Source organism: Dendropsophus ebraccatus, chromosome 2, assembly GCF_027789765.1.
Source record: "Dendropsophus ebraccatus isolate aDenEbr1 chromosome 2, aDenEbr1.pat, whole genome shotgun sequence".
In the NCBI taxonomy this organism is placed as follows: domain Eukaryota; kingdom Metazoa; phylum Chordata; class Amphibia; order Anura; family Hylidae; genus Dendropsophus; species Dendropsophus ebraccatus.
Window position 1 is genome coordinate 119,663,108 of NC_091455.1, and position 15,920 is coordinate 119,679,027.

The 15,920-nt window shown below is 42.9% G+C and overlaps 1 protein-coding gene across 1 annotated transcript in view; it reads right to left on the reverse strand.

Annotated features, from left to right (window-relative positions):
• Positions 1 to 15,920, reverse strand: part of LOC138783466 (NFX1-type zinc finger-containing protein 1-like) — a 156,086-nt gene that overhangs the window by 53,045 nt on the left and 87,121 nt on the right. The window contains exons 10-12 of the mRNA XM_069958189.1: positions 11,102 to 11,247; positions 8,070 to 8,213; positions 4,443 to 4,539 (exon numbers count right to left, since the gene is read on the reverse strand). Of these exons, the coding sequence (XP_069814290.1) occupies positions 4,443 to 4,539; positions 8,070 to 8,213; positions 11,102 to 11,247 (387 nt within the window). The remainder of the gene's footprint in view (positions 1 to 4,442; positions 4,540 to 8,069; positions 8,214 to 11,101; positions 11,248 to 15,920) is intronic.

Sequence of the window (15,920 nt, forward strand, 5' to 3'; positions counted from 1 at the left end):
CCGCCTCAATCAAGCTGCCCCACCACCTCTCGGGGACATTCCCACTCTCTAATGGCACCCGCCAGGGATGTCCTTTATCCCCTCTGTTATTTGTACTTTGCATAGAGCCCCTGGCGGCGGCCATTAGAGGTAACGCGGACATTCGGGGGGTTCACGTTCGGGGTAGGGAGTACAAACTGATGCTGTTTGCGGATGATGTTCTCCTTACTCTTACTGATTTGCCTACTACTCTTCCGATTCTTCATAGGCTTCTCCAGGAGTTTGGGGTCTTGTCCGGATACAAGGTCAATACTACAAAAACGGAGGCTCTCCCTTTAAACTTTTCTGAGGGCGAATTTCGTCATCTTAGTTCCAATTTCCGATTCCGATGGTCTCGTGAATCCATCCGATATCTTGGTGTACGGCTCACCCCGACCTACCCTTCCTTGTACTCGGCCAATTACCCCAAGCTCTTTCGAGACGTTAAATCTCTTCTGCAATCATGGACCAAACATTTCATCTCCCTACTAGGCCAGATAGCGGCGGTTAAAATGACTATCCTCCCCAAACTATTATACTATTTTGAAACACTCCCAGTAAAGATTCCCATGCGGGAGCTAAAAGCAGTCCAGACAGCTATTTTTCGGTTTATATGGAACTCTAAACGACATAGGATACATAAGGGTGTAATGATAGCGAGTAAGTCTCAGGGGGGGTTAGCGACGCCTAATATTCTGCACTATTACTGGGCTACCCATCTTAGAGTCATCCCATCCTGGTCGACATACCACGCATATAGTAAGTGGATGGCGATAGAAAGGAGGTGGTTGGCACCGATCCACCCCAACTCCTTACTCTGGCACGCAAATCCGACTATGACACTACCTCGCCTACTCCTAGGTCCTATCAAGTTTACCAAGCATATCTGAGACACTTGCTCCAAGCGATTCAAGCTCTCTTCAGTAGCCTCCCCACTGATTTCCTTCCTGCTCACTCCAGCTTTCCCTCCGGGTATGGAGACCGTGGTGGTCCAGGCATGGGGAGCCCAGGAGCTCTTTCAATTTGCCGATATTGTAAATCCGCTGACGCGAGCTCTGTTCTCCTTTGAGGACCTCTGCGAGAAGCGTGCTCTCCCTATTTCTGAACGATATATACAGCTCCACCATTTCATGATGTCGCAACTTGATACCACCACGGTCTCTAGACCCACGAGTTTTGAGCAACTAGCTAGAGCGGGTCCGGGCATGAAGGGCCTTATCTCGGATATTTACAAGATCTTGGGCTCACCTTTGGATGACTCACCAGTCCGCCATGCTTATATGGCTAAATGGGAGATGATACTGGCTAAGCCGATCTCTCCGGAGTGTTGGGGGATCATTTGGGAGCGAGCTGCCAAATCATCACCTTGTGTCACTCATAAGGAAACTCAGTATAAGTTACTTATGTTCTGGTACCACACCCCCCGAATTACTACACAAACTAAATGAGTCCGTCTCACCCTTGTGCTGGCGTTGTAATGCAGCGGTGGGATCTCTATATCACATATTTTGGGGATGTTCAGTTATACAGCCATTCTGGTCCGCGACCTGTGCTATGATTGCAGTAGTTACTTCTGCAAATGCTGACCGCTGCCAAGACACTGATTGCCAGACTTGCCGGACTTAGGTTACACCTGACTTAATCTGGGAACCTCTCCCCCCCCCTTTCCTACCCCCCTCCCTCCTTCTCCTAGATCTTTTTGTCGTCTGTGTTTGTCTCTGTTATGTCCCCCACTATCATCTGGGTTTATTGTTTGTGTTCTCCCAATGTTCGTGGTTTCCGAGATGCTTCGATTTTATGACCTGCAGATTTTTTCGCACTGCTCTTGCATTTCGTTGTTATTGTCTTTATTGTTTATATACAAAAACCTTAATAAACTTTCAGTTTAAAAAAACAAACAAAAAAAAAACAAATTGTGAATAAATAACAAAAAGTAGACACTGAGGGGGATACATCAAGAACAGCGTATTAGTATGCTGGTTTAAATACCCACCCATGTGTCCCGCACTGGATTTATTGAAATTTTTATTGTTTATAGTTTCACTGCTTCCAAGCCTAGGAATTTAAGCACACTTGGATTACCCTGATGTTTGACCATGACATGTTCTATTAACCTTGTATAGCCCACTCCTGTCCTCAGAGAGTTAAGATGTTCCCTGAATCTCACATGAAGGCAGCAGATTGTCTTGTCAATATAGAAAGCCCCACAAACAAAGACTATAGCATAAACGAAAAGTCATTTTGCAAGTAACAAAGTGACACACCTCCCATGCAATTCTGCCTATCCTCACTAACTTACGGCACATATTGAACTCTTAAGGGGGAGATTTATTTAAAGGGTGTAAAATTTAGACTGGTGCAAACTACCCACAGCAACCATTCACAGCTCAGCTTTAGGCAGTGCTGAAAGGAAAGTTGAGCTGTGATTGGTTGCTGTGGGCAGTCTAAATTTTACTCCCTTTGATAAATCTCCCCCTTAGTGTGAACAATGACCACTGATGGTTACCTCAAGAGGCACTTTTTTCTAACCACGTGGTGGCAGCTTGTGATAGGTCAGGCAGGGACAGATGGTTTACCAAATTCTTATTATGGCAGTTGGAGAAAAGGGGTCTTCTCTTGCCATCTATGTGAAGATTGCCGATAACATTGATCAAAGCTACGCTATGGCATAGCATTGACCAGTGTTAGTAATGTAATGTAAGCATGTTACTGTCCCATAGAGCAGCGTTTCTCAAAATTCTTGTACTAAAGCCTCACAAAACAGACAAAATGGTTCTTGAGCCTCACCAGATTGACCAAGTGGATGCCTTAGCCATGAAAGTCCATGCAAATATAAAAACTATTGCTCAGTCTATCCTTCATCTGTCTCCTAATCTCTGTATAACATTAAGTAAGTAGAAAAGTAATCAATAATGAAATTATTGCAGCCAGGGAAAGGACTGTGCATCTTATAGTCATATTTGTAAAAACTGCCTCCCCAGTTGTGCCTCACCAACAACTTGGGGGTGCCTCACAGGTGAGGCCCGCTTCACAGTTTGAAAAGCAGTGCCCTAGAGGGACTTAAAAAGTGAAAAAAAATTATAAACATATTATATATCATAGCGTGCACAATTGTCCAATCTATTACTATAACAATAATATTCCCAAACGATAAACGGCGTAAATGAAAAGAGGTAAAAAGCGCTGGGATTGCAGATTTTTTGTTACATTATTAATAAGAAAAAATAAATTAAATAAAAATATTTAATTTTTATTTTTATTTTTAAAAATGACATTAATAAAACTAGAGATTGTGGCGCAAAAAAATAACACCCCAACCAACCCTGTAGGTGACAAAATCAAAGCACTATTGCTCTTAGAAGGCAAGGAGAAAAATCTGCCTTCAGGAGACTGGACCTGGATTTCTGGTACATTCAGCTTTGTTTTACAGCATGGTAACAGCAAAAAAAAATAATGAATGTATATTGCAAACTTGCTTTATTTCTCATCTACTGTTGATTTAGATTTTGAAAGGTATAACGACAGAGACACTTTAAGCAGCGCCAGCTGCATGACGACTATTGTGACCTGGATGGATGTTCATGAAACAGCCATTGATCCTGTCATTGGAACACTCCAGTAAGACCCTGCGTTTTATGCTGAAATAAAGAAAGTCTGCATCTACTAGTAAGTGGGGCTGAATCTCTGGTGTGAATTGATACCTACTAGACTGGCTAACTGAAGCATAACATTGTCTGTTTTGCTATTACATTCATCTGCTGTTTGATGGACAAGTGCCTACAAGCAAGCGTACACCCTAACTAGTAGTGCCAGTGTTTCCTAATCTGTGTTGGATGTGGGTTGTGAATCACAGAATGAAGCCACTAGGAGCCTCTACACAACAATCTTTTTGTTATAATCATTTATTAAGAGGTTGTAATCTCAGAAACTATAAATGCCAGCAAACCCTGAGAGCTTTGACTAAAAGCTTGTTATTCACAAGGAAGTTGTAGACACCGATAAAGTTGAAACTGGCTCAGCAGCTCCAACTGGTGGGCCCTAGGTACCCAAATACGACACTGGAAGAGTCTATTGTGGGGGTGATCTGTGCTGCTTTACGGTATGTGCACCCTGAGGAACAGGCGAGGAATTTAAAGCAGAATCCGCTCTTAATTACCCACAGATTCCGCTTGAAATTCTGCCTGTAAAATATGAACAGAGCAATGTCCCACTGTGTTCAATGGGATTTTCACGCTGTAGTTCACATGGCGGAAATTTTGTGCGGAATTTTCCACAGTGGACCTACTTTCCTGTGGATTTGCTACTATATGCAAAAAATCTGTTAAATCTGTTATCCTGCAGTGCTTAGTAATAATGTTAACGTAATAATGAAGAACATTAATTAAATTGAAAATTAAAGCTTATGCATAAAAAAAATAAACTACCTCCTTTTTTTTCTGTCTTTTTAAAGACTGCCGAAATTCCGAGCCATTCCAGAATTATACTTGAAATTTCACAGGTATTTTGATGTTCTAGATTTTCCTGCAGGATTAAAAATATTTTTCTTTATTTGCTATAGTACAAGGTGCAGTGTTTCTAGCGAGTATTAGGATCTATCTATCTATCTATCTATCTATCTATCTATCTATCTATCTATCTATCTATCATGTGTTAGATTTAAAAGTAACACAAACAAAATACACATATGTGATCCTGGTCCCTTTGAGACTCTGTAGTGAGTTACTGTGACGTCACATTCTACACACACGGAACGCCGAAGCCGGTTGAGATCGTGCTACCGGCCGGAGCGCGCTCCCGGCATAATAATCTACAGACTGATTCGTTGCATCTATCAATCATCACAGATACTGCCACGCTTAATACAACGCAACTAAGGACAACTATACAGAAGACATCTTTTACTTAGGAACATCTGGACTAAGTAAGTTCCATCTATTATATTATATTGTATTGCTGCGTGATTAATAGTAGTGGTGCTGGATGCACACACACATATTTATTAATAACGATGGTCTGGTGGCTGTTGCTCCATGTAATAGGACGATCTGGGGAGCCCCCACTCTTACACGCTCACTGTTGGCATGCGTAATAGCCTAGACCTGACCCGCTTCAGATCATTAAGGCATATGTGCACTGTTTAGACAAGTGATGAATTGGAGAGATCCTGTCCAGGGGCGAACCTAACGATGCGGAGGGAAGTGAGGAAGAAAGAAAAGGCGTCGCAGGCCTAGGGAACAGAGACTCTAGGCCATGCGACATTGACTCAGCTGCTGAAGATTGCAGATTAAAAGCTTTGCTATGAAAATTTGCTACTACTCTGGGCAGTTAAATAGAAGTAATATACAAATTCGAATAACTTTTTGGCAGTAGTTGTTCTGAAAACATTTTTTGTTCACTGACACAACAGGTACTGTAGCATAAAAGTTAATGGGGTTATCCAGCGTTAGAAAAACATGGCCAATTTCTTCCAGAGAAAGTTCAGGTGTGGAAGAAAGTGCCCACGTCTTTCTTAGGGTGCGTTCAGACTACGGAATCCGCAAGCAGGAGCGCGCAGGGGCAAATGGTGGAATCCGCAGGAAGTTCTTTGCGCAGATTCCGTAGTCTGAATGCACCCTCACACTGGATAATCTCTTTAAAGCAAACACCTGTCTACAGTTTTTTTGCTGACTAAGGTAAATGCAGTGTACAAGAAGGCTTCTTACCATGAATCAGGAGATATAATTTTTATTTCAATTAGTTGTTCCAGTGCTGAGACAGAATCTGTAGAATTTGCATGCAAATTAGGAGATAAGGTCCCACAACATTTGTCCCCTTCTCTCCTAACCAATGCCCTTATGCCTTCTTGCAGGGCCGGCGTCAGCACCTGGCATACTCGGGCAAGTGCGGGGCCCACGGCCGCCCAAGGGGCCCCCGACACTTGACCAAGCAGTGAGACAGACGCCCGCCGCATCACCGACCCCCGGGGGAACGGGTGCTGCCGACACCAAGTCCGGGGGAGGGCTGGAGGGGCTGGGGAAGGACCTGCCGTGTTTGCTGCACTGGGGAAGGACCTGTGGTGACATCATAAGGGGGCGGGACTGAAAACGGGAGAGGCTGTATATGGATGAAGGACCTGTGATCATTGTCATGTGACATGAGGAGGCGGGGCTCACTAATACCTTCCCTCTGTATGCTGTGAGTTTTAGTCCTTCTCTCATATCTCCTCCTGTAATGGCCTCTGATCTCCCATAATAACAGGCTGTTCATGCTGGGAGTTGTAGTCCTCTTATATCTCCTTCTGTAATGTCCTCTGATCTCCCATAATAACAGGCTGTCCATGCTGGGAGTTGTAGTACTCCTCTTAAATCTCCTCCTGTAATGTCCTTTGATATCCCATAATAACAGGCTGGACACGCTGGGAGTTGTAGTCCTATTATATCTCCTCCTGTAATGTCCTCTGATATCCCATAATAACAGGCTGGACATGCTGGGAGTTGTAGTTCCCCCTGGTATACCTCATGTAATGTCTCTTATTGTAACTCCATTCTAGCCTGCTCTATGGTGAAGAAGCTAGAATACAGACTCCAGGGGGACGACCTCCTTCTAGCACCTCCATTCTAGTCCATTCTAGCATGGATGCGCTCTCACCAACAGGCGCAGAGCGATGACGTCATCACGCCTGCTGGTGGATCCACAAGGCGCACACAAGGGAGAAGAGGACCCGTCCCCCGGATTAGTGAGTATGATTTTATTTTTTTATTTTCTTGTGCTGAGGGAGATCAGGGGGCATTTCTATGGGGCAGAGCAGGGGGCATTTCTATGGGGCAGAGCAGGGGGCATTACTATGGGGAGCAGGGGACATTACTATGGGGGCAGGGGGCATTACTATGGGGATAGAGGGCATTATTACTATATGGGGGGCACAGCACGAGACCCACAAACCTCCTTACTTTACTGCACATGACACCAAACAGTGGAGTTACTACTGTATAGGAGCCTATGGGTGGGAAAAAGGGAAGGAAGTTGCTGGAAAAATGCGGAGCCTAACATGTTTGTCTGACAGGTCCCAAAGAGATGAATTGTAGCTGGAAGAAATCATCATGGAGGTCTGGGCCAGATGGAGAGGAAACGGAGAGCGATCGCCTCAGATCAAAGAAGACGTCACCTGTGAGTTACTGAATTACGTTTTTTTTCGATATTTTGTCCAACTTTATTTGGTAGGTGTGCCCCGAGGTGTGCTATACAAAGGGGCCCGCTGAGGCTCTCTCGCCCAAGGGCCCACAAAAACCTGGAGCCGGCCCTGCCTTCTTGTAAATCCCCACTCTATAAATTCATGCTGCAAAATGCTTTTGCAGCATGACCAGTTTGCATAAAATATCTAAAGCTTATATCTCTGCACTGAAGCGACAGATTGGAATATGTAAAAAGATGCCGATAGGTCATATTTAAAGAGGATGTACCACCAGGTACATCCTCTTTAATCTGAACCGACGGATTTAACGGCGCCGTCACGGGGAAGCCGGTGCCGCGGTCCGTTTTTCGGACCGCGGCCCGGTTCCCGTGCACGGCGCCATTCTATGCACCGGAACCGGCCGGTGCTCAAGCACTGGAGGTAGGCTGGCCTGCCCCCAGTGGGAGGGAATTCCCTCCCCTGTATGACGTGGCTCCATTAGAATGTCCGGTTCCGGTGCATAGAACGGCGCCATGCACAGGAACTGGGCCGCGGTCCGAAAAACGGACCGCGGCACCGGCTTCCCTGTGACTGCGCCGTTCGATTCGTCGGTTCAGATTAAATAGGATGTACCTGGTGGTACATCCTCTTTAAGGCTAGTTGTAATGGAAAGTTGTAAGAAAACACAGTGGAGCCTAAATGTTTGCTTTCATATCTGTAGCATTTCATATCAGAATGCTGAGGGTAGTGTTGAACTCATTTATCAATGACTCTTCCTTCGACTATGACTAGACAGTCACAGGCAAACCCCTTTAACTGAATCCCTCTTTTACATCAAAAGTAAATTATACAGCATACAGAAGGGCAGTAATCAGAATTTGTTGAGTTAATTTTATATTACCTTTACGAATAAGAGGCTGTCAAAATGATGAGGTTGTATATATTTTTTCAGTATATTCTCATTGAGAACTCCTTTGGTAGAATTTTGAAGAAATGTTGCCTTCTGAATCAATTGGTCCTGAATTGACTTAGTTTCTTCTGATAACTGAAAGGAAAACAGATGTCATCAATAAAGGATCTATAAAAAATGTATCATGCTTTACAAAAAAATCAGTTAAATTATTTGCCCTTCTTCAGCTGTGACACCAAATATATTTATATGGGATGAATATGCTTTGGAGTTTCCATACAGAAATATGAGGTAATATTATGTCTCCTTGACTTAACAGCTATCTGATAGTGTCAACAGTTTGGAACCTTAATTAAAGCCAACATATACCCTTTAACCTCTTAACACATGTCAATTTGATGGATCAATGCAGTAGATAGGTTCCACCCCCAACGCACCAAAACTTCCTAATTTGCATATTGAGTATTAAGGATAAAGATCCGAAAATTACCTTCATCCTCAGCATTCTGTACACTATGCAAACATAACAGCAGATTATAGTCTTCTAACCTACTGTTAGTTTTCATTTAATATACAGTATAACTGGGTTCACACTATGTATATTTGAGGCTGTATTTGGTCCTCATGTCAGGTCCTCATAGCAACCAAAACCAGGAGTGGATTGAAAACACAGAAAGGATCTGTTCACACAATGTTGAAATTGAGTGGATGGCCGCCATATAACAGTAAATAACGGCCATTATTTCAATACCACAGCCGTTGTTTTAAAATAACAGCAAATATTTGCCATTAAATGATGGCCATCCACTCAATTACAACATTATGTGAACAGAGCCTTTCTGTGTTTTCAATCCACTCCTGGTTTGGGTTGCTATACAGCCTCACAAATACAGCCTCAAATATACATAGTGTGAACCCAGCCTTACCCAGGTTCTGTTATATTTCAACTGGTCATATATAAACGTGAGAAAAAATTTTTTTTCAATATTTCTAATTGAACTTTGATTTTGTGACAATGGCCTACACTATTTTTGTATTTATTGAGATCTAACATGAAATTCTAGGCTTGTGTCTGGGTTTTATCATAGACGCGATGAACATTTCACTACAAACATGCATCGCTTATGAAATTCGATGAATGCTGCATCATACAACTCAAAAATGAGCATATTACCTGGATGTACGACTATACTGATAATCACTGCCCCAAAATATAGTCTCCAATCATGTTCTCGTTATACTGTCCTTGGTAACACCATTTGAAGTTCATTATGCCCTGGTTAAAGTACTCGCCTTGCTTCTCTGAATAAGCTCTCATGTTTAGAGGGTAGCTGGAGGGTGGAAGAGGGTAGCGGGAGGGTGGAAGCATCGGCAGGTGGCTGCGGGGGGTCCTATTTTCGGGGGATGCCCTATTTACAGGGGTGCCGTATTTTTTTGGGGGGGTGCCTTATTTACAGGGGGTATCTTATTTATTTATTTATTTATTTATTTTGGGGGGGGGTTGTCTTATTTCAAACTATGATGCAAATCCTCCACCATGCCTTATTTTCGGAGGATGTCTTATTTTCGGGGAGACACGGTATTACCTCCGGTGTACTGATGTACATGGCACGCTTTAATCATCCTCTCAGTGCTTTGGTCAAACACTGGTCCTTTTAGTCAGTCGCATGACAATTTGTTTACAGCTCAATAATCCAGATTGCATCACTTCTTGTCAGTGCTCTCATGCTGTGTAATGAACTTGCGCCTCTGACACTTGCAGTAGAGATAGCGGAAGAGCATGGAGCTGCACACCACTAGCTCCCACCACTTTAGACCAGGTTGCAGTGGAAGCAATGTCGGCCTAACGTAATGACCATTACACTGCATATGCTCTGGTTTCCCCACTATAGTGCAGCCTACAGCTATTGCAACGTCACACACATGTCACATCCTTTTGGAGCTGACAGGCAACCTCACAGGAAGTTTGGAAACCACTGCCCAGGAGGGGCACATGGCCAGCAGTACGATCAGGAAATGCAGTTTATGTTGGTTGCTGGACATAGGCCTTTAGTGTTATTTTACTGTTTATTTACAGGGAACCAATTGGCACAATTGTGCTGATATAGATCCCAGCTGCACCAAATAGATCTCCTATACAGCTTCTCTACCATATCAGTGGTGTCTTCAGCTGTGTCTGTATATCCAGAAGAGCACATTTTTATTTCAGCACGAGGCAGGGAGAGAGGCGGAAACTAATCATCTTGACGGAGACCCGGCCATAACTAGCCACGGCTCTCTACCTGTCAGTGCGTTCTGCAGGGATGATTGACAGGCAGAGAGACACGTTATTAGGCCAGTCTCCATCCAGATGACTAGTTCCTGCCTCTCTCCCTGCAGTGAATAAGAGAGCAGCAGAAGTCCTTTTATCTTCAAGAGTTTTTATTTCAGTGCTCACATGTCAAATGAGGTGGCCCTGATTTGTCTTGATACCGAACAGGCATGCCAAAGCATGCTCACACATCTTAGCAGTTGTTTTTCACTCTTGTCTTAAACTGGCCACAAACGTAGCAAAATATGTTTGCTGGATGTATGCAACCCCTGAATGCCATCTAAATTACTTTTAGCTGTATGCGCTAATTCACTTAAACTCAGGAGAACATAAGTTGATTGTTCAGTTAGTTCAAGGAAACTGTATTTATACTGCTATGTGCACTTGTGCAGTCCCGAACAGTCCAAAAAACGTTCTAGAAGGTTGTAGACAATTCTGGAGTTTCTAGAAGCTTCTTGAGAGTTCTCACAGATCCAGAAGATTCTACAAGTCTATACTCAGCACTGAATATTTTGCATAAAAAAAACTACACAAATATTGAAACATCACCTTGGTGACCACAAAAGCAAAGTTTATGGGGAAAAAAACGTTTTTCTATTTATTTTAGGGACAAAAAATTAAGAAAACACACAACACCTGGGAGTGTAGTGTAATCTTATATTCTTTTTAACCATTTAAAAATGTAGAAAAATTAATTTGTGTTTAAAACTACCTCAGCATGCATGGCTCTCATGTAGCCAGGTAGATCCTGACGACTTCTTAGTTTCCGAATTTTGGAGAGTGAACATTCCTTCATAAGTTCACTGTTGCTTCTAGATCCCACTCGGACAATTTTGCATTTCGAATACTTGAGAATCCCTGTATATGCAAATGTGAACAGATTACAGCTTAATGTGTGAACATTTGTTCTACAATATAATTATTATTTATTATTATTATTCATAAGATTGGGCAACTTTTATTTCCCTGTTCTGCTGTTAACTCACAGGCTACAAGCACTTTAGGTCTGTAGTCTATCAGCCACCAGGACGTGATCTCCACTCTAGCAGGCGCAATGATATGATGTCATTGCACCTGCTAGGGGATTCCACCCCTGAGGCTCACAGACTGGAGGCCTGAAGATAGAATAGGCAATCCGTGCATTGTGGGAGCTCCAACTAGGTATTAGAGGGTCTTTTAACATCTGGCAGGGGGAAGGGGTTGGTCATTATTAGTACAGGGATAAGGGGGACATTACTACCATATGGGGGCACATTATTATTATATGGGAGTGTGCAGGGGCAACTATACTATAGGGGAGCTATGGGGGTGTTATTAATGTATAAAGGCATAGGGGGACATTATTACTTTATAAAGCACGGGGTACATTATAACTATATTATATAAATATATATATAGAGAGAGAGGCCCAGATGACATTATTACTGTATGTAGGCACAGAGGTGCATTATTACTATATAAAGCATGGGGTGTATATATATATATGCAGAGATGACATTATTACTGTATGTAGGCACAGAGGGGCATTATTATTATACAGAGGCCCAGAGGACATTATTATTAAGGTTTGGGAGTACAAGGGACATTATTATTATATAAGGGGACAGTAGGGAAATATTAATCAGTGGAGGTACTGTTGGGGCATTATTTGTGAAAGGGATCACAGTAGGAGCAATACAACATTACAAGAAAACAGAAAGAGAACAACTTCAATCAGAGAAAATATTTGCATGCCAGTGATGTAACTGTAATCACTGTAGATCTCCTATATATTACTAGTATCTACCACTGTACGGGGGTAAATAGTAGTTATTTAATGACATCCTACATTTTTGTTTTTATGCCACTTACTGTGCAGTAAATAGACATGTTATCAGTAGAGATGAGAGAACCTCGAGCATACTCGAGTCCATCAGAACCCAAAAGTTCGGCATCTGATTAGCGGGGGCTGCTGAAGTTAGATAAAGCTCTAAGGTTGTCTGGAAAACATAGATACAACAAATGACCCCTTTGAAAAAGGCTACGCCGAAACGTGCGTTGGGGTGGGGGCCGCCGGTGGACACTTTGATCTTCATTATTTATGGTAGGACACTTTAGTAATCCCTTTCATTAGTTATTATTTATGAATCATCACTGCACTCCTTTGGTTTGTTTAGCATATACTATTTACTTATGGTTCTCTTGGCATTATATTTAGCACTTTAGTCCACCATTTATTTAATTATTTATTTATTTATTTATTTATTTATTTATCCATTTGTGTCCATCTGCAGCAGCCCCCTCATTGTATGTTTGTCGTTTTTAATATTTCTTGTCAGCCATGGTTCATTGTGTATTTATTCATTACTTTGTCACTTTTTTGCAATTTTAACAATAAAATTTATATGTTATAATATGTTAGAGGTTCAGTTGTTTTTCTATTGGTATTTAGCTTGCCACTAGAACCCAAAGTTCTTAAATATTACATCTATTCCCCATACATTAGAGTAGTACAGGTAGTGTCTTGTATGGTGGAGTTCTACAGACTTTATATATGTGTTATTGGGGGTAAATAGTAGTTATTTAATGACATCCTACATTTTTGTTTTTATGCCACTTACTGTGCAGTAAATAGACATGTTATCAGTAGAGATGAGAGAACCTCGAGCATACTCGAGTCCATCAGAACCCAAAAGTTCGGCATCTGATTAGCGGGGGCTGCTGAAGTTAGATAAAGCTCTAAGGTTGTCTGGAAAACATAGATACAACAAATGACTATATCCATGTTTTCCACATAGCCTTAGGGCTTTATCCAACTTCAGCAGCCACCGCTAATCAAATGCCGAACGATCCGGTTCAGATGGACTTGAGCATGCTCGAGGTTTGCTCATCTCTAGTTATCAGTATTCCTCAGGTCAGATTACAATGACGATTACAGATGATTACAATGATTCCTAACTTGTATTTGTTATGTTTTGCTATGTTTAAGAAATGAAATACAATTTTACAAACAAATTACTTTAAATCACCATATTCTGACTTCTTTACCTTTTTTTTCTTTTTTTACATCTACAGAGTTGTCTTATTTAGAGTAGTGCTCCTCTAACATAGTCTGGTTAAAACAGACTCTATTAGCAGAGTCACTTTAGCAAACATCAAGGGGAAAGGGCTTTGGATGTAACTGATCTCCACCCCACAATCACATTGCAGGGGTGCCAACTTGACTCCTGACAGTCTTTAGCAGTGTGTGTGTATGAGCCTGTCCATATACCCCTATTTCTGCCTAGCTCGTAAATGAATGTGTGGTAGTTGGGAAGGGGTTAAAGACTGTGGAAGAGACAAAGAAATGGCTGTTTCTTCAAAATTTCTCCCTTATGTCTGTGATATTCAAGAAGGTTCACATCTCATCCAAGAAAAGAAAGCTGGGTGAGATGTGTGACTGCATATCCTTAGCGAGTCCTGTGTATGGGCCTGGATTTTATGGAATAACAGACAGGTTGGCAGTACGTTTCTCATTTCCTTGTCAGGGTTATTGCTTCAGTGGGGCACATGGGGATAGAGGTGTAAAACTATACAGGGTGGGTACATAGGGATAAAGGTCTATAACTATACAGGGGGGGGGGGGGAGGGATAGGGGTGTATGACTATAAAGGGGGAACATAGGGATAGAGATGTATGACTATACAGGGGGGAACATAAGGATAGAGGTGTATGACTACACAGGGGGAACATAGGGATAGAGGTGTATGACTATACAGGGGGCACATAGGGATAAGGGTATATGACTATACAGGGGGAACATAGGGATAGAGGTGTATGACTATACAGGAGGAACATAGGGATAGAGGTATATGACTATACAGGGGGGGACATAGGGAAAGAGGTGTATAACTATACAGGGGGGGAACATAGGAATAGAGGTGTATGACTATACAGGGTGGGTACACAGGGATAAAGGTCTATAACTATACCGGGGGGAAACATAGGGATAGAGGTGCATGACTATACAGGGGGGGGCATAGGGATAGAGGTGTATGACTATACAGGGGGGGGGGGGGACATAGGGATAGAGGTATATGACTATGCAGGGTGGGCACATAGGGATAGATGTGTATGACTATACAGGGAGGGCACATACGGATAGAGGTATATGACTATACAGGGTGGGTACATAGGGATAGATGTGTATGACTATACGGGGGGGGGGGCATAGGGAAAGAGGTGTATAACTTTACAGGGGGGAACATAGGAATAGATGTGTATGACTATACAGGGTGGGTACACAGGGATAAAGGTCTATAACTATACAGGGGGGAAACATAGGGATAGAGGTGTATGACTATACAGGGAGGGCACATAGGGATAGAGGTATATGACTATACAGGGGGGGGGGCATAGGTATAGAGGTATATGACTATACAGGGAGGGGGCATAGGGATAGAGGTATATGACTATATGGGGGGAACATAGGGATAGAGGTATATGATTATACAGGGTGTGCACATAGGGATAGAGGTGTATGACTATACAGGGAGGGCACATAGGGATAGAGGTATATGACTATACAGGGAGGGGGCATAGGGATAGAGGTATATGACTATACAGGGAGGGGGCATAGGGATAGAGGTATATGACTATATGGGGGGAACATAGGGATAGAGGTATATGATTATACAGGGTGTGCACATAGGGATAGAGGTATATGACTATACAGGGTAGGCACATAGGGATAGATGTGTATGACTATACAGGGGGTACATAGGATAGAGGTGTATGACTATACAGGGGGGGACATAGGGAAAGAGGTGTATAACTATACAGGGGGGGGGAAACATAGGGATAGAGGTGTATGACTATACAGGGGGGGACATAGGGAAAGAGGTGTATAACTATACAGGGGGGGAACATAGGGATAGAGGTGTATGACTATACAGGGGGGGGCATAGGGATAGAGGTGTATGACTATACAGGGGGGGGGACATAGGGATAGAGGTATATGACTATACAGGGTGGGTACATAGGGATAGAGGTATATGACTATACCGGGGGGGGGGGGGGGACATAGGAATAGAGGTATATGATTATACAGGGTGGGCACATAGGGATAGAGGTATATGACTATACAGGGTGGGTACATAGGGATAGATGTGTATGACTATGCAGGGTGGGCACATAGGGATAGATGTGTATGACTATACAGGGAGGGCACATAGGGATAGATGTGTATGACTATACTGGGGGGGAGGGTGTTAGATAGGGATAGAGATGCATGTCTAATAGTGGGGATACATAGGGATAAAGGTGTATGACTAAACAGGGGGGGCGGATAGGGGTGTATGACTATACAGGGGGAACATAGGGATAGAGGTGTATAACTATACACGGGAGGGAACATAGGGATAGAGGTGTATGACTATACAGGGAGGGCACATAGGGATAGAGGTGTATGACTATAAGAGGGGGGGCATAGGGATAGAGGTGTATGACTATACAGGGTAGGTACATAGGGATAAAGGTCTATAACTATACAGGGGGGGGGACATAGGGATAGA